Source organism: Heterodontus francisci, unplaced genomic scaffold (assembly GCF_036365525.1).
Source record: "Heterodontus francisci isolate sHetFra1 unplaced genomic scaffold, sHetFra1.hap1 HAP1_SCAFFOLD_323, whole genome shotgun sequence".
NCBI classification, from domain to species: domain Eukaryota; kingdom Metazoa; phylum Chordata; class Chondrichthyes; order Heterodontiformes; family Heterodontidae; genus Heterodontus; species Heterodontus francisci.
Window position 1 is genome coordinate 1,094,951 of NW_027141078.1, and position 19,091 is coordinate 1,114,041.

At 52.4% G+C, this 19,091-nt stretch overlaps 2 protein-coding genes across 2 annotated transcripts in view; both read right to left on the bottom strand.

The window, feature by feature from the left end:
* Positions 1–553: 553 nt before the first annotated feature.
* LOC137361956 (transmembrane protein 52B-like) lies at positions 554–4,527 on the bottom strand. Its single transcript, XM_068026547.1, has 5 exons — positions 4,384–4,527; positions 3,530–3,573; positions 1,992–2,036; positions 1,100–1,278; positions 554–826 (listed from the first exon to the last, which is right to left on the bottom strand). The coding sequence occupies exons 1-5, from the start codon at positions 4,438–4,440 to the stop codon at positions 642–644; spliced, it is 510 nt and encodes a 169-aa protein (XP_067882648.1). The 5' UTR covers positions 4,441–4,527; the 3' UTR covers positions 554–641.
* Positions 4,528–5,536: 1,009 nt separating this feature from the next.
* Positions 5,537–19,091, bottom strand: part of LOC137361945 (alpha-2-macroglobulin-like protein 1) — a 61,814-nt gene continuing 48,259 nt past the window's right edge. The window contains exons 13-20 of the mRNA XM_068026526.1: positions 10,799–10,992; positions 10,429–10,650; positions 9,904–10,013; positions 9,480–9,570; positions 9,101–9,163; positions 8,360–8,462; positions 7,706–7,747; positions 5,537–6,034 (exon numbers count right to left, since the gene is read on the bottom strand). Of these exons, the coding sequence (XP_067882627.1) occupies positions 6,030–6,034; positions 7,706–7,747; positions 8,360–8,462; positions 9,101–9,163; positions 9,480–9,570; positions 9,904–10,013; positions 10,429–10,650; positions 10,799–10,992 (830 nt within the window). The 3' untranslated portion in view covers positions 5,537–6,029. The remainder of the gene's footprint in view (positions 6,035–7,705; positions 7,748–8,359; positions 8,463–9,100; positions 9,164–9,479; positions 9,571–9,903; positions 10,014–10,428; positions 10,651–10,798; positions 10,993–19,091) is intronic.

The window sequence follows — 19,091 nt, forward strand, 5'->3', positions numbered from 1 at the left end:
CTTGTTCAAAGTCATGTTAATGACGCTAATGAACTTCCTGTGGCTCGTAACTCTTCCACTGCCGCAGCTGCAGAGTGCGAGGGGATGGCGGAGGTGGAGTGGGGGGCGGGGGGGGTGGGGAGCAGTCAGTTGCCCCTTTCAGTGGTCTGGTTAAGAGTGTGCCCCCCCCCCCCCCCCCGCCCCGTCAGATCCCGGAGACGGATCGACGCCCAGGAGCTGACCCCGGCAATTTCGGTCCGCATTCTCTGAGCGTGTAACAAGCAGGGTCGATCAGGGGGGATCAGTAGATGTAATGTATTTAGAAATCCAAAGGACCTGCGTTCAGACAGCTCCACAAGATGTTGTCCTTGAGGCGGGGTGGGGGGGGGGGGGGGCGTCATATATTGGCACGGATAGAGGATTGGGTCATTGAATATATTCCGGGATGAGTGAGACGGATTTTTGATCGGCACGCGGGGCAGGTGGAGTTAAGACCCACAACCAGATCAGCCGAGATCCTATCGAATGGCCTCGCCCTGCTTCGATCTCTGCAAAAGGAAGACAGGAGGCGGTCTGAGTTTCAAGTGCTTCCCTTTATTTGGTTCACAAGGTCGGGAATCTGGTCAGTCGCGGACGGGGCAATCCAGGACCGAGAGCGGGTCCTATCTCGCGGCCTCCGACGTGTCCCTCGCGGCGGTGCCCGCCTCGGGCGTCTCCTGGCTCTGCGGGCTCCCCAGGGCCTCCTCGTAACCGGGAGGAGTCTCCCGAGCCGGGGCGGGGCCGGCGTTGTGGCAGCGAGTCACAGTGAAGATCCGGCGGGTACTCGGCAGGAACAGAGACTGGATGGCTGGGGTTGGGGAGAGAAAGATACACAGCACGGGTGGGTTAGCTGGAGAGTAAAAGCTCCCTCTTCTCCATCAAACACTCCCACAATCACGTGCCCTCGGCGCCGAATCTTCGCACCACACCCCCAACTCGCGGACAAGTGGATGGCCAGCGTGTGACCCGCTCCTCCCGTCGGCTGAGGGGGGCCCCCCCCCCCCCGCCCCCTCCGACCGGCCAGATGTCGGACCCTCCCCACTGTGCTCCGTTACAACAGGATGTTGACCAGCGTACTCACAGGTGATGGTGTTCTGGATGGTGCTGTGGACGGTGTTGTCCTGGTCCAGGGTGATGACTGTCACCTCGTAAGGTGTGGGGGTCAGGGCCCCGCTGTCCCGCTGTCTGCGGAGGCAGCACCGGAGGCAACTGGTGACGACACCGCACAGAACGAGGAGGAGGGAAAGCCCGAGCAGCAGCCTGAGGAGAAGAGTGAGAAAGGTCAAGAGGGGGACTCCCCCCACCCCCCCCCCGTCCGATCTGCTCCGCCATTCAGTAAGACCCTCCGCCTCCTCCGGAATCTTCTACGTTACTGACCGTCGGCTGGAAAACCCCCACCATTGTCGACAGAGAGACGGAGGAGAGAGGGACGGAGTGGGGAAGGGAGGGACAGAGGGGGTAAGGGATGTACCGGGGGGGTGGAGTAGGGGGGGTGATGGAGAGAGGAGTGGTTTGGGCAGGGGGGGGGGCGGGGTCTAAAGGAAGTCCAAATACAGTCAGCCTGCGATGAACAAAGTTAAGAGTTAGGCAGCCATTCGGCCCCTCATGCCGACCGAGTTAAGCGTTTGGCGGCTCGCCCCTGGCATTGCTCGGTTCGAGCGGTCGGGAGAGGCCGGCTGAGGCGCGTCGGGGAACGCGTGACTGGCCGTCAACAGCGACGGACGCAGCGAGCGTACGCAAGACCTCTGGCAGATTGCCCGCCCGGCCGCCGCTGGCATTGCTCCGATCATGTCGCTCGGACGTGACGGGAAGGGGCGACACTGAGCGAGTGTGACATATTACAGGGATATTGCCTGCACCGACCAGAGCAGTAATTAGGAGGGGCCCATCCCCTGGAGGGGTGCGCGCGTGTGTGTCAAGATTCAGGCTCAGCAGTGAAGGCTCCCGTGGTCAACCAGCCCTCTGATACTCACCACACGTACCACAGACTCATCAGCCTGGAGTCGGCTTCGGAGCAACTGAAGAGAAGTCACAGAGAAAAGTTATTCTGAAATTAGACTGAAAGAATAGTGTTTGGGAGCCGCAGTGCTCCCTCAGTACTGACCCTCCGACAGTGCGGCGCTCCCTCAGTACTGACCCTCCGACAGTGCGGCGCTCCCTCAGTACTGACCCTCCGACAGTGCGGCGCTCCCTCAGTACTGACCCTCCGACAGTGCGGCACTCCCTCAGTACTGACCCTCCGACAGTGCGGCGCTCCCTCAGTACTGACCCTCCGACAGTGCGGCGCTGCCTCAGTCCTGACCCTCCAACAGTGCGGCGCTCCCTCAGTCCTGACCCTCCGACAGTGCGGCGCTCCCTCAGTACTGACCCTCCGACAGTGCGGCGCTGCCTCAGTCCTGACCCTCCGACAGTGCGGCGCTCCCTCAGTCCTGACCCTCCGACAGTGCGGCGCTCCCTCAGTCCTGACCCTCCGACAGTGCGGCGCTCCCTCAGTACTGACCCTCCGACAGTGCGGCACTCCCTCAGTAATGACCCTCCGACAGTGCGGCATTCCCTCAGTACTGACCCTCCGACAGTGCGGCGCTCCCTCAGTACTGACCCTCCGACAGTGCGGCACTCCCTCAGTAATGACCCTCCGACAGTGCGGCACTTCCTCAGTCCTGACCCTCCGACAGTGTGGTGCTCCCTCAGTACTGACCCTCCGACAGTGCAGCACTCCCTCAGTAATGACCTTCCGACAGTGCGGCGCTCCCTCAGTACTGACCCTCCGACAGTGCAGTACTCCCTCAGTAATGACCCTCCGACAGCGCAGCACTCCCTCAGTAATGACCCTCCGACAGCGCAGCACTCCCTCAGTACTGACCCTCCGACAGTGCGGCACTCCCTCAGTACTGACCCTCCGACAGTGCGGCACTCCCTCAGTACTGACCCTCCGACAGTGCAGCACTCCCTCAGTACTGACCCTCCGACAGTGCAGCACTCCCTCAGTAATGACCCTCCGACAGTGCGGTACTCCCTCAGTACTGACCCTCCGACAGTGCGGCGCTCCCTCAGTACTGACCCTCCGACAGTGCGGCGCTCCCTCAGTACTGACCCTCCGACAGTGCGGCACTCCCTCAGTACTGACCCTCCGACAGTGCGGCACTCCCTCAGTACTGACCCTCCGACAGTGCGGCACTCCCTCAGTACTGACCCTCCGACAGTGCGGCACTCCCTCAGTACTGACCCTCCGACAGTGCGGCACTCCCTCAGTACTGACCCTCCAACAGTGCGGCACTCCCTCAGTACTGACCTTCGGACAGTGCGGGATGGACACTATATTTCAGGCTTGATTAAACGGAACAGTTAATGGGTATGAGTTGCTTAGCTACGGGGAGAGAGCCTGAGCTGCATGCTCACTGAATAGCTCTGTGAAAGGGTCAGCACCGTCCCGATGGGCTGAATGGTCTGCTCTACAGTTTATTGTCCTCTGTAATCACAATGTGACTAAAAAAAAGGAGGCGATACTCACTGGTCACCGGAGAGACAGTCATCATCACTCCGCACCCCCACCATCTATACCAGGAGAGAGAGAAATCAACAGTTGGACACGAGGAGGAATCACAGAGAGAGAGACAGACGAGAGAGAGACAGACAGACAGAGTGAGTGAGACTGAGAGACACAAAGAGGCAGAGAGAGGGAGAGACTGAGAAAAAGGGACAGAGAGAGACAGACTGATAGACTGAGAGAGAGAGAAAGACAGAGAGCGAAGGAGAGAGAGAGAGACCGAGACAGAGCGATACAGAGAGAAAGACAGAAAGGCTGCGAGCGAGACAGAGAGAGGGAGTGCGAGGGAGAGACAAAGAGAGAGATGGAGCGAGATAGTGTGACAGACAGAGACGGGAGATATATATGAGAGGGAGAGGTGGAGAGATGGAAGGAGATCGAATGGGAGCGCAGGATAGATGGAGAAAGTGAAGGAGAGAGGGAAGGTGAGAACCACCTGTTAGAGGGGAAAGGAGAGAGTACCATTAGGGGAGAGGAGGCTGAGATCTTACTTGACACAGGATGGAGGGAGGGAAGGAGAGAGAAATGGAGGGAATGCTGAGAGAGAGAGAGAGAGATGGAGGGAATGTTCAGTAAGGGAGGGAGAGAGAGACGAAGGGAATTTCAGCGAGGGAGCGGGAAGGAGGGAATGCTCAGTAAGAGAGAGAGACGGAGGGAATCTCAGCGAGGGAGAGGGAAGGAGCGAATGCTCAGTAAGGGAGGGAAAGTGAGACGGGGGAACACTCAGAGAGAGAGAGAGAGGGGAGGAGGGGAATATTCAGAGTGGGAGAGAGGGATGGAGGGAATACTGAGTGGGAGAGAGGAGTGTGTTAACCGACCTGACACAGGATGGAGAGAGTGTAAAAGTGAATGGCAGTTTTCATCACCATCTCCATTCTTCCCAGCTTGGAGTCCAGTTGCAGTGGAACAGATCTGCTGACCGAAGGACCCCACCGGCAGGTCTCCCCCTGACCGTGCGACGCAGCCCCTTTAATAGTCGTTCCCCCCCCCCCCCCCCCTCCCACCCACCATGTGACCACCGTCCCCAGAGGCAAAGCGTCTGAACTTCTGTCACTGACCTTCAGGAGTGTGTCTGGAACCTGTCACTGTGGAGACTTGCACCATTGCACAGACTCCACACAGGGTCCTGAGGCCAGTCAGTCTCAGAGAACCAGTCCCTCTCCATCTCTGTCTCTCTCTCTCTTTCCATCTGCCTCTCCGTCTGTCTTTCTCTGTCTCACTCTCTTTCTCTGTCTGTCCCGCTCGCTCTGTCTCTCTCTCTCTCTCCATCAGTCTCTCTATCTTTCTCCATCTCTCTATCTGTCTTGCTTTCTCTCTCCGTCTGTATCACTCTGTCTCTCTCTCCAACCCTTTGTGTCTCCCTTTCTGTGCCTCTCGCCATCTGTCTCTCTCTCTCTCTCTTTCTGTCTATCTGTGTCTCCCTCATTCTCTCTCTCTCAATCTATCTTTCTATCGCTCTGTTTCTGTCTCTGTCTGTCTCTCTCTCTTTCACTCTCTCTCTCTTCCTCTCTTGCTCTCTCTCTGTCTCTATCTCTCTTTCTCTCTCTCTCTTTATCTCTGTCTCTGTTTCTCTCTCACTCTCTATCTTTCTCTCTGTCTCGTTTTTTCCTCTTTCTGTCTCTCTATCTCTCTCTCTCTTTTTCCTCTTTCTGTCTCTATCTCTGTCTCTCCCTCTCTGTCCCTCTGTCAGTCTCCCTCTGTCGCTCTCTGTCCCTCCCTCCCTCTCTCTGTGTGTCTCTCTCTCTCCCTCTCTGTCACTCTCTCTCTCTGTCTCTCTTTTTCTCTTTCTGTTTCTCTATCTCTCTCTCTCTTTTTCCTCTCTCTGTCTCTCCCTGTCTCTCTCTCTCTCCCTCCCTCTCTGTCAGTCTCTCTCTCCGTCTCTCCGCTCCCATTCGGTCTCTCTGCTCCTTCTATCTCTCCCCCCGCCGCCCCCCCCCCCCCCGTCTCTAACGCTGTGAGAGGGTCTGTCGGCTATGGAGACACATTCATCTCCGATTCCGGAACTGAACCCGCCTCGAATGAGACTCAATGACCACAGGCTTTAACTCTCTGTTAATGCTTTACTGACAGAAATGAAGACATAAACAGTCAACGTGCGACATTACGTTTCCCAAGCCCCCGACCCCGAATTCCTCTTGGCTGGCTCCCTCACTCCGAATCCTGGGTTAACCCCCTGCACGCCACCCCCCCCACAACCCGAACCCGCTTCTACCCGGACGTGCCACCGCCAGTTTGGTTCTTTGGGGCACTGAGCACCCAACGAACGGACGGAGAGGCGCGAGGGCGGAGAGAGCGAGGGCGGGCGATGGGGCCTGCAGTCAGGGCTTGATCAACCCTGGTGTGCTAGTAGGAGTGAGAGAGGGGGTCGGGCAACGGTAATATATTCAGGACGGAGCAGAAGATTCCACCCGGTAAGAGGCCAAGGAGGGGTGAGCAGAGAAGTCCTCGATCAATCTTCAAATTCTCAGTCTGTGCAGGAGAGAGAGAGAGAGAGTTTTCAAGACAAAGCCAAAGTTTCCCAAGTGGACAAGAGGGGCGAATGAAGTGCGCGATTCGTGTCACGATCAAACATCGCGCAATCTGCATTTAAGTAGCACCGGGTAACAGAGTCAAACACCCCCGGGGGAGCTTGACAGGAGCGTAAATCAGGCAAAGGTCGGTCGCCCATCCGGGTGGGGAGAGATTCCGTACAGGCGAACGACAAAAAGGTCATTTTCAGGCGCATCTGAAAGGAGGAGGGAGAGGCGGAGAGGATGAGGGAGGGAATTCCAGAGCTCGGGGCCCCAGGCAGCTGAAGGCTCCCCCAATGGTGGAGCGATGGGAATCGGGGGATGGACAAGAGGCCAGGAGTGGAGGAGGTTACAGAGACAGAGAGGGTCGTAGGGGGCTGGAAGAGGTCACAGAGATAGGGAGGGCCGTAGGGGGCTGGAGGAGGTCACAGAGATTGGGAGGGTTGAAGGGGACTGGAGGAGGTTACAGAGTTGGGGAGGATTGTAGGGGGCTGGAGGAGGTTACAGAGATAGGGAGGGTCGTAGGGGGACTGGAGGAGGTTACAGAGATAGGGAGGGTCGTACGGGGCTGGAGGAGGTCACAGAGATAGGGAGGGTCGTAGGGGGACTGGAGGAGGTTACATAGATAGGGAGGGTCGTAGGGGGCTGGAGGAGGTTACAGAGATAGGGAGGGTCGTAGGGGGACTGGAGGAGGTTACATAGATAGGGAGGGTCGTAGGGGGCTGGAGGAGGTTACAGAGATAGGGAGGGTCGTAGGGGGCTGGAGGAGGTCACAGAGATAGGGAGGGTCGTAGGGGGCTGGAGGAGGTTACAGAGATAGGGGGCTGGAGGAGGTTACAGAGATAGGGAGGGTCGTAGGGGGACTGGAGGAGGTTACAGAGATAGGGAGGGTCGTAGGGGGTTGGAGGAGGTTACAGAGAGAGGGAGGGTTGAAGGGGACTGGAGGAGGTTACAGAGTTGGGGAGGATTGTAGGGGGCTGGAGGAGGTTACAGAGATAGGGAGGGTTGTTGGGGACTGGAGGAAGTTACAGAGATAGGGAGGGTTGTCGGGGCTGGAGGAGGTTACAGAGATAGGGAGGGTTGTAGGGGACTGGAGGAAGTTACAGAGATAGGGAGGGTTGTAGGGGACTGGAGGAGGTTACAGAGTTGGGGAGGATTGTAGGGGGCTGGAGGAGGTTACAGCGATAGGGATGGTTGTAGGGGGCTGGAGGAGGTTACAGAGATAGGGAGGGTTGTAGGGGACCGGAGGAGGTTGCAGAGATAGGGAGAGTTGTAAGGGGGCTGGAGGAGGTTACAGAGATAGGGAGGGTGGTAGGGGGACTGGAGGAGGTTACAGAGATAGGTAGGGGACGAGGAGGGATTTGAAAACGAGGATGTGAATTTTAAAATCGAGGTGTTGTCGGACCGGGAGCCAGCGTAGGGTCAGCGAGCACAGGGAGGGTGATGGAGGGGAACGGGACCGGGTGTGAGTTAGGACACGGGGGACGGCAGCTGAGTTCCTTCTTTTGGGAGAAATCGTTTCTTTCAAACTCATCGCATTTTCTGAACACCTTCATGGTTTTAATTCGATCACCCCTTAATATTTTATGCCGATGTCTCACAGATAACACACACACAAACAGACAGTTACCTTCAGCACAGGGAGAGTGGTATTCAGTACTGGCCTCGTTTTCTGAAACACCAGTGAAATGTAAAGCTGTTATTTACACCAGCAAAGAGGAAGCAGCCCTCCGTTTAATGTCTCGTCTGAAAGACGGCCCTCCGACAGTGCGGCACTCCCTCAGTACTGACCCTCCGACAGTGCGGCGCTCCCTCAGCACTGACCCTCCGACAGTGCGGCACTCCCTCAGTACTGACCCTCCGACAGCGCGGCTCTCCCTCGGCACTGACCCTCCGACAGCGCGGCGCTCCCTCAGTACTGACCCTCCGACAGCGTGGCTCTCCCTCAGCACTGACCCTCCGACAGCGCGGCTCTCCCTCAGCACTGACCCTCCGACAGCGCGGCGCTCCCTCAGCACTGACCCTCCGACAGCGCGGCACTCCCTCAGCACTGACCCTCCGACAGCGCGGCTCTCCCTCAGCACTGACCCTCCGACAGCGCGGCGCTCCCTCAGCACTGACCCTCCGACAGCGCGGCACTCCCTCAGCACTGACTCTCCGACAGCGCGGCTCTCCCTCAGCGCTGACCCTCCAACAGCGCGGCTCTCCCTCAGCGCTGACCCTCCGACAGCGCGGCGCTCCCCCGGCACTGACTCTCTGACCCGGAAACACAGATGTATGTTACCTGGGCAATAATATTCGTAGACTTTCAGCAGAGCTTGTTCTAAGTTTCTTACAACCATCTGCTGCTCGACGGTGACCGTGAGCTTCTCAGCTTTGCTCCGAATCTGGAAAAAGGATTCTTTTATTTTGCAAGGAGTTGGTCAGTGATGGAACACAGGAAGAGGCCAATCTGCCCATCGAGCTGGTGCTGCCTGCCTGACACAGCGATCCCATTAATCCCACTCCCCCTCTGCTCCTCTCCCCCCGCATCCCTGTAAATTTTCCCCCTTCTAGTATTTATCCAATTCCCCCTTTCAGGCAGCGCGTTCCCAGATCACAACAACTGACCGTGTTAAAAAAAATATGTCTCACCTCCCCCTCCGAGTCTTTTACCGATTCTCTTCAATCTGTGTCCCTCTGGTTACCGACCGTCCTGCCAGTGGAAACCGTTTCTCCCTATTTACTCTATCAAAACCCTTCCTCATTGTGAACGCCTCGATTAAATTTCCTCTTAACCTGCTCCGCCCGGAAAGGACAACAATCCCAGCTTCTCCCAGTCGCTCCATAGTAACTGAAGGGGGAGATAAGGGGAGGAGGGCGTGGGGAGAAAGGAGGATGGAGGGAGGGAGGGGGTGGCAGGGAGAGGGAGAGACAGGGAGTCGGGGGGAGGCGGGGAGATGGAGGGAGGTGACAGAGATGGAAGGTGGGGGAGACAGGGAGAGGGAGGGTTGAGGCGGGGAGGGTGAGGCTGTGAAGTACTCACCGACTCGAGGTAAAGGATCAAATGACCATCCGTGAACTGCTGTTTCTTCACCGTCAAATCCAGCTGTGGGAGAGACGGAGCGGTTCAGCGACGGAGCGGCCCAGCGACGGAGCGGTTCAGAGACGGAGCGGTTCAGAGACGGAGCGGCCCAGGGACGGAGCGGCCCAGGAATGGAGCAACCCAGGTACAGGGTGGTCCAGAGACGCACCAACCCCCCCCCCCCCCCACGGGCCGCCCCCGTCGCCCCTCCCCTCCCTTCCCCCCCACCACACCACTTTCCCCAGCTGCCCCCACTACCCCACCTCCCACTCCACTCGCTCCGTGCCTCCCCCACGCCACCCGCCCCCCCCCCCCTCGTCCCTCGACGAGACTCGCTCACCTGCTCCCGCGAGCTCTCGGTCGGCAGGAATCCGGAGACCATCTCGATGTCGACCACTGCCATGCCCGACCCGTTCATCGGCCCCAGGTAACTGCAAGGTTGGAGGGGATGGGGAAGGAGGAGAGAGGAAGTGGGTTAGAGAGGCCCCCCGGGAGGTCTCGTGCAAACAGTCGCACTGAGCAACAGAAGCCGGAGAGGTGGGGGAGGGGGTGGGCGGGGGGTGGGTTTAATCCCCAGCCCTCAGGGAGTGAGGGGTGAGGTATTGGAGGGCACCTCGCCAGCTGTCAAGCCCGTTGGCATCATACCGGGGGCATGGAGAGGGGAGGAGGGTTCAGTCATTGTCTCTCTCTGTCACCCACCTCGCCCGCCCTACGGAATCCACACCCACCCCCTCCCCCAACTCCCCTCGTCTCCCCTCGCATACCTGATGCCGATCTCGATGTCAAACCTCTTCCCTGCCCGGCAGGCAGCATCCACTCGGAGGGAGAAGGAGTTTCCCTCGATCCGGGAGGGGATGTTGAACCTCAGGGTAACCTGCAATGAGGAGAGGAGCGGTCAGATTGAGAGAGAGAGAGGGCGCGCGACCCTCGCTTCCCCACCCAACCCCGCTCCGGGGGCCAGGCAAGAGTTGCGTACCGCCGCGAAGCCCCACAGAGTCGAGCAGCCGGCGGGTCCTCGCTCTCCCAGAATCACCCACGGGATGGGATGGAGGGGGGGGGGGAGGGGGGGGAAACAGAGGAGCTGGAAGGTCCCGTGACGCCCGGCGACTCTGCGACGCACAGCCGCGATGCCCCACACAGTCGAACAACCGGCAGGGCCTTGATCTCAGAATCACCCGTGCAGAGTGGGGGGAGGGGGGGGGGGGGTGTGGGGCGGGGGAGGGGTAGGTTTGGGGAGGAATAGGGACTCCGTGAGGAGTGGGGAGTGCGGACGAGAAAGGTGAACCCACCTGGAGATAGACGCAGCCTCGGCCTCTGAGGGTCCAGTAGTAGGTGGCGGGGGCTCGCGGCAGCCGGACCTCCTGCCTCAGCACGCGACTCTCCACCGTCACCTCCAAGCTCTCGCTAAACCCCTCGGTCCACACCGTCAGGCTCCGAGACCCCTCCCCACCTCCCAGGCTGTAGTTCACCTCGGCAAAACGGGCGAGGGCTTGCAGGGCGACAACGGTGTCCTGGAGGGGGGAAATGCGACCGGGTTAGTCTCCGCTCGGCTTTCGTCTCACTCCCCCTTCTCCTCCGACATCTCCACCGTCCCCTCAAACTCCCCTCGCGCTCCCACACCTCGTGGTCCTCCCCGGTTTCTGCCCCGTGGCCCGCTACCTGGGTGGATTGGAAACCTCCGTACGGGTTACACTGCGTCACCAGCCACTTCACCACCCCGGTGGCCGTGCCCCTCTCATCCTCAGAAACCTCGGACCCCGACAGCAAGTAGAGCAGAGCGTAGGAGGTCATCTCGACCGTCAGTGAGAGCCGGCGCCTGTCACCACCCGGCCTCTCCCAGTGAATCAGACCATCTGGCAGAAGAAGAGAGAAGGCACACAGTACACATTAAACATAATCCCAGGAATGTAATCCGACTAAACTATCCCGAGGAAAATAACCCAACGAAACTAACCCGAAGAAACTAACCCGATGAAACTAACCCGAGGAAACTAACCCGAGAAAACTAACCCGAAGAAACTAACCCGAGGAAACTAACCCGAGGAAACTAACCCGAGGAAACTAACCCAAGGAAACTAACCCGAAGAAACTAACCCGAAGAAACTAACCCGAGGAAACTAACCCAAGGAAACTAACCCGAGGAAACTAACCCGAAGAAACTAACACGAGGAAAATAACCCAACGAAACTAACCCGAAGAAACTAACCCGAGGAAACTAACCCGAGGAAACTAACCCGAGAAAACTAACCCGAAGAAACTAACCCGAGGAAACTAACCCGAAGAAACTAACCCGAGGAAACTAACCCGAGGAAACTAACCCGAGAAAACTAACCCGAGAAAACTAACCCGAAGAAACTAACCCGAGGAAACTAACCCAAGGAAACTAACCCGAGGAAACTAACCCGAAGAAACTAACACGAGGAAACTAACCCGAGGAAACTAACCCGAAGAAACTATCCCGAGGAAACTAACCCGAGGAAACTAATCCGAGGAAACTAACCCGAAGAAACTATCCCGAGGAAACTAACCCGAGGAAACTAATCCGAGGATACTAACCCGAAGAAACTAACCCGAAGAAACTAACACGAGGAAACTAACCCGAGGAAACTAACCCGAAGAAACTAACACGAGGAAACTAACCCGAGGAAACTAACCCGAAGAAACTATCCCGAGGAAACTAACCCGAGGAAACTAATCCGAGGAAACTAACCCGAAGAAACTATCCCGAGGAAACTAACCCGAGGAAACTAATCCGAGGAAACTAACCCGAAGAAACTAACCCGAAGAAACTAACACGAGGAAACTAACCCGAGGAAACTAACCCGAAGAAACTATCCCGAGGAAAATAACCCGAGGAAACTTACCCGAGGAACTAACCCGAGGAAACTAACCAGAGGAAACTAACCCGAGAAAACTAACCCGAAGAAACTAACCCGAGGAAACTAACCCGAGGAAACTAACCCGAGAAAACTAACCCGAAGAAACTAACCCGAGGAAACTAACCCGAGGAAACAAACCCGAGAAAACTAACCCGAAGAAACTAACCCGAGGAAACTAACCCGAGGAAACTAACCCGAGAAAACTAACCCGAAGAAACTAACCCGAGGAAACTAACCCGAAGAAACTAACACGAAGAAACTAACCCGAAGAAACTAACACGAGGAAACTAACACGAGGAAACTAACCCGAGGAAACTAACCCGAAGAAACTATCCCGAGGAAACTAACCCGAGGAAACTAACCCGAAGAAACTAACCCGAAGAAACTATCCCGAGGAAACTAACCCGAGGAAACTAACCCGAAGAAACTATCCCGAGGAAACTAACACGAGGAAACTAACCCGAGGAAACTAACCCGAAGAAACTATCCCGAGGAAAATAACCCCACGAAACTAACCCGAAGAAACTAACCCGAGGAAACTAACCCGAGAAAACTAACCCGAAGAAACTAACCCGAGGAAACTAACCCAAGGAAACTAACCCGAGGAAACTAACCCGAAGAAACTAACACGAGGAAACTAACCCGAAGAAACTAACCCGAAGAAACTAACCCGAAGAAACTATCCCGAGGAAACTAACCCGAGGAAACTAACCCGAGGAAACTAACCCGAAGAAACTATCCCGAGGAAAATAACCCAACGAAACTAACCCGAAGAAACTAACCCGAGGAAACTAACCCGAGGAAACTAACCCGAGAAAACTAACCCGAAGAAACTAACCCGAGGAAACTAACCCGAGGAAACTAACCCGAGGAAACTAACCCGAAGAAACTAACCCGAGGAAAATAACCCGAGGAAACTAACCCGAAGAAACTATCCCGAGGAAACTAACCCGAGGAAACTAATCCGAGGAAACTAACCCGAAGAAACTAACACGAGGAAACTAACCCGAAGAAACTAACACGAGGAAACTAACCCGAGGAAACTAATCCGAGGAAACTAACCCGAGGAAACTAACCCGAAGAAACTAACCCGAGGAAACTAACCCAAGGAAACTAACCCGAGGAAACTAACCCGAAGAAACTAACACGAGGAAACTAACCCGAGGAAACTAACCCGAAGAAACTATCCCGAGGAAACTAACCCGAGGAAACTAATCCGAGGAAACTAACCCGAAGAAACTATCCCGAGGAAACTAACCCGAGGAAACTAATCCGAGGAAACTAACCCGAAGAAACTAACCTGAAGAAACTAACACGAGGAAACTAACCCGAGGAAACTAACCCGAGGAAACTAACCCGAAGAAACTATCCCGAGGAAACTAACCCGAGGAAACTAACCCGAGAAAACTAACCCGAAGAAACTAACCCGAGGAAACTAACCCAAGGAAACTAACCCGAAGAAACTAACCCGAAGAAACTAACCCGAGGAAACTAACCCGAGGAAACTGACCCGAATAAACTAACCCGAGGAAACTAACCCGAAGAAACTAACACGAGGAAACTAACCCGAAGAAACTAACACGAGGAAACTAACCCAAGGAAACTAACCCGAAGAAACTATCCCGAGGAAAATAACCCAACGAAACTAACCCGAAGAAACTAACCCGAGGAAACTAACCCGAGAAAACTAACCCGAAGAAACTAACCCGAGGAAACTAACCCGAGGAAACTAACCCGAGGAAACTAACCCGAGGAAACTAACCCGAGAAAACTAACCCGAAGAAACTAACCCGAGGAAACTAACCCGAGGAAACTAACCCGAGGAAACTAACCCGAGGAAACTAACCCGAAGAAACTAACCCGAGGAAACTAACCCAAGGAAACTAACCCGAGGAAACTAACCCGAAGAAACTAACCCGAAGAAACTAACATGAGGAAACTAACCCGAGGAAACTAACCCGAAGAAACTATCCCGAGGAAAATAACCCAACGAAACTAACCCGAAGAAACTAACCCGAGGAAACTAACCCGAGGACACTAACCCGAGAAAACTAACCCGAAGAAACTAACCCGAGGAAACTAACCCAAGGAAACTAACCCGAGGAAACTAACCCGAAGAAACTAACACGAGGAAACTAACCCGAGGAAACTAACCCGAAGAAACTATCCCGAGGAAACTAACCCGAGGAAACTAATCCGAGGAAACTAACCCGAGGAAACTAATCCGAGGAAACTAACCCGAAGAAACTAACCCGAAGAAACTAACACGAGGAAACTAACCCGAGGAAACTAACCCGAGGAAACTAACCCGAGGAAAATAACACGAGGAAACTAACCCGAGGAAACTAACCCGAAGAAACTATCCCGAGGAAAATAATCCAACGAAACTAACCCGAAGAAACTAACCCGAGGAAAGTAACCCGAGGAAACTAACCGGAGAAAACTAACCCGAAGAAACTAACCCGAGGAAACTAACCCAAGGAAACTAACCCGAAGAAACTAACCCGAAGAAACTAACACGAGGAAACTAACCCGAGGAAACTAACCCGAGGAAACTAACCCGAGGAAACTAACCCGAAGAAACGAACCAGAGGAAACTAACCCGAGGAAACTAACCCGAGGAAACTAACCCGAGGAAACTAACCCGAAGAAACGAACCAGAGGAAACTAACCTGAGGAAACTGACCCGAATAAACTGACCCGAATAAACTAACCCGAATAAACTAACCCGAAGAAACTGACCCGAATAAACTGACCCGAATAAACTGACCAGAATAAAGTGACCCGAATAAACTGAAGCGAATAAACTGACCCGAATAAACTGACCCGAATGAACTGACCCGAATAAACTAACCCGAGGAAACTGACCCGAATAAACTGATCCGAATGAACTGACCCGAATAAACTGACCCGAATAAACTAACCCGAAGAAACTGACCCGAATAAACTAACCCGAATAAACTAACCCGAATAAACTGACCCGAATAAACTGACCCGAATAAATTGAAGCGAATAAACTGACCCCAATAAACTGACCCGAATAAACTGACCCGAATAAACTGACCCGAATAAACTGACCCGAATAAACTGACCCGAATAAACTGACCCGAATAAACTAACCTGAGGAAACTAACCTGAATAAATTGACCCGAATAAACTAACCCGAATAAACTGAAGCGAATAAACTGACCCGAATAAACTGACCCGAATAAACTGACCCGAATAAACTGACCCGAATAAACTGACCGGAATAAACTGACCGGAATAAACTGACCCGAATAAACTGACCCGAATAAACTGACCCGAATAAACTGACCCGAGGAAACTGACCCGAATAAACTGACCCGAATAAACTGACCCGAATAAACTGACCCGAATAAACTAACCGGAATAAACTGACCCGAATAAACTGACCCGAATAAACTGACCCGAATAAACTAACCCGAATAAACTGACCCGAATAAACTGACCCGAATAAACTGACCCGAATAAACTGACCCGAATAAACTGACCCGAATAAACTGACCCGAATAAACTGACCCGAGGAAACTGACCCGAATAAACTGACCCGAATAAACTAACCCGAATAAACTGAAGCGAATAAACTGACCCGAATAAACTGACCCGAATAAACTGACCCGAATAAACTAACCGGAATAAACTGACCCGAATAAACTGACCCGAATAAACTGACCCGAATAAACTGACCCGAATAAACTGACCCGAATAAACTGACCCGAATAAACTGACCCGAATAAACTGAAGCGAATAAACTGACCCGAATAAACTGACCCGAATAAACTGACCCGAATAAACTGAAGCAAATAAACTGACCCGAGGAAACTGACCCGAATAAACTGACCCGAATAAACTAACCCGAATAAACTGACCCGAATAAACTAACCCGAATAAACTCACCCGAATAAACTGACCCGAATAAACTGACCCGAATAAACTAACCCGAGGAAACTAACCCGAATAAACTAACCCGAATAAACTAACTCGAATAAACTGACCCGAATAAACTGACCCGAGGAAACTAACCCGAAGAAACTGACCCGAGTAAACTGACCCGAATAAACTGACCCGAATGAACTGACCCGAATAAACTAACCCGAATAAACTGACCCGAATAAACTGATCCGAATAAACTGACCCGAATAAACTGACCCGAATAAATTGAAGCGAATAAACTGACCCGAATAAACTGACCCGAATAAACTGACCCGAATAAACTGACCTGAGGAAACTAACCTGAATAAATTGACCCGAATAAACTGACCCGAATAAACTGACCCGAATAAACTGACCCGAATAAACTGACCCGAATAAACTGACCCAAATAAACTGACCCGAATAAACTAACCTGAGGAAACTAACCTGAATAAATTGACCAGAATAAACTAACCCGAATAAACTGAAGCGAATAAACTGACCCGAATAAACTGACCCGAATAAACTGACCCGAATAAACTAACCGGAATAAACTGACCCGAATAAACTGACCCGAATAAACTGAACCCGAATAAACTGACCCGAATAAACTGACCCGAATAAACTAACCCGAATAAATTGACCCGAATAAATTGACCCGAGGAAACTGACCCGAATAAACTGACCCGAATAAACTGACCCGAATAAACTGACCCGAATAAACTGACCCGAATAAACTGAAGCGAATAAACTGACCCGAATAAACTGACCCGAATAAACTGAAGCGAATAAACTGACCCGAGGAAACTAACCCGAATAAACTGACCCGAATAAACTGACCCGAATAAACTGACCCGAGGAAACTAACCCGAATAAACTGACCCGAATAAAGTAACCCGAATAAACTAACCCGAATAAACTGACCCGAATAAATTAACCCGAATAAATAACCCGAGGAAACTGACCCGAATAAACTGACCCGAATAAACTAACCCGAATAAACTAACTCGAATAAACTGACCCGAATAAACTGAAGCGAATAAACTGACCCGAATAAACTGACCCGAATAAACTGACCCGAATAAACTGAAGCGAATAAACTGACCCGAGGAAACTAACCCGAATAAACTGACCCGAATAAACTAACCCGAATAAACTGACCCGAATAAACTAACCCGAATAAACTAACTCGAATAAACTGACCCGAATAAACTGAAGCGAATAAACTGACCCGAATAAACTGACCCGAATAAACTGAAGCGAATAAACTGACCCGAGGAAACTAACCCGAATAAACTGACCCGAATAAACTAACCCGAATAAACTGACCCGAATAAACTGACCCGAATAAACTAACCCGAATAAACTGACCCGAGGAAACTAACCCGAATAAACTGACCCGAATAAACTAACCCGAATAAACTAACCCGAATAAACTGACCCGAATAAACTGACCCGAGGAAACTAACCCGAATAAACGAACCCGCATAAACTGACCCGAATAAACTAACCCGAATAAACTCACCCGAATAAACTGAAGCGAATAAACTAACCCGAATAAACTAACCCGAATAAACTGACCCGAATAAACTGACCCGAATAAACTAACCCGAGGAAACTAACCCGAATAAACTAACCCGAATAAACTAACTCGAATAAACTGACCCGAATAAACTAACCCGAGGAAACTAACCCGAAGAAACTGACCCGAATAAACTGACCCGAATAAACTGACCCGAATAAACTGACCTGAATAAACTGACCCGAATAAACTAACCCGAATAAACTAACTCGAATAAACTGACCCGAATAAACTGACCTGAATAAACTGACCCGAATAAACTAACCCGAGGAAACTAACCCGAATAAACTGACCCGAATAAACTGACGCGAATAAACTGAACAGAATAAACTGACCCGAATAAACTGACCTGAATAAACTGACCCGAATAAACTGACCCGAATAAACTAACTCGAATAAACTGACCCGAATAAACTGACCTGAATATACTAACCCGAATAAACTGACCCGAGGAAACTAACCCGAATAAACTAACTCGAGGAAACTGACCCGAATAAACTAACCCGAATAAACTGACCCGAATAAACTAACCCGAATAAACTGACCCAAAGAAACTAACCCGAATAAACTAACTCGAGGAAACTGACCCGAATAAACTAACCCGAATAAACTGACCCGAATAAACTGACCCGAGGAAACTGACCCGAATAAACTGACCCGAATAAACTGATCCGAATAAACTGACCCGAAGAAACTGACCCGAATAAACTGACCCGAAGAAACTGACCCGAATAAACTGACCCGAATAAACTGACCCGAATAAACTGACCCGAATAAACTGACCCGAGGAAACTGACCCGAATAAACTGACCCGAAGAAACTGACCCGAATAAACTGACCCGAAGAAACTGACCCGAATAAACTGACCCGAATAAACTGATCCGAAGAAACTGACCCGAAGAAACTGACCCGAATAAACTGACCCGAATAAACTGACCCGAATAAACTGACCCGAATAAACTGACCCGAATAAACTGACCCGAATAAACTGACCCGAAGAAACTGACCCGAATAAACTGACCCGAAGAAACTGACCCGAATAAACTGACCCGAATAAACTGACCCGAATAAACTGACCCGAGGAAACTGACCCGAATAAACTGACCCGAATAAACTGAAGCGAATAAACTGAAGCGAATAAACTGACCCGAATAAACTGAAGCGAATAAACTGAAGCGAATAAACTGAAGCGAATAAACTGACCCGAATAAACTGACCCGAATAAACGAATACGAATAAACTGACCCGAATAAACTGACCCGAAGAAACTGACCCGAATAAACTGACCCGAATAAATTGAAGCGAATAAACTGACCCGAATAAACGAATACGAATAAACTGACCCGAATGAACTGACCCGAATAAACTGACCCGAATAAACTGACCCGAATAAACTGACCCGAGGAAACTGACCCGAATAAACTGACCCGAATAAACTAATCCGAATAAACTGACCCGAAGAAACTAACCCGTATAAACTGACCCGAATAAACTGACCCGAATAAACTGACCCGAGGAAACTGACCCGAATAAACTGACCCGAATAAACTGAAGCGAA

Coding starts and splice junctions, on each gene's coding strand:
- LOC137361956 (XM_068026547.1), bottom strand. CDS start 4,440: ATGGAGATGGTGATGAAAACTGCCATTCACTTTTACACTCTCTCCATC. Junction 2,037..3,529: donor GACTGTCTCTCCGGTGACCA/GTGAGTATCGCC, acceptor ACTTCTCTTCAG/TTGCTCCGAAGCCGACTCCA. Junction 827..1,099: donor CATCCAGAACACCATCACCT/GTGAGTACGCTG, acceptor CCCCAACCCCAG/CCATCCAGTCTCTGTTCCTG.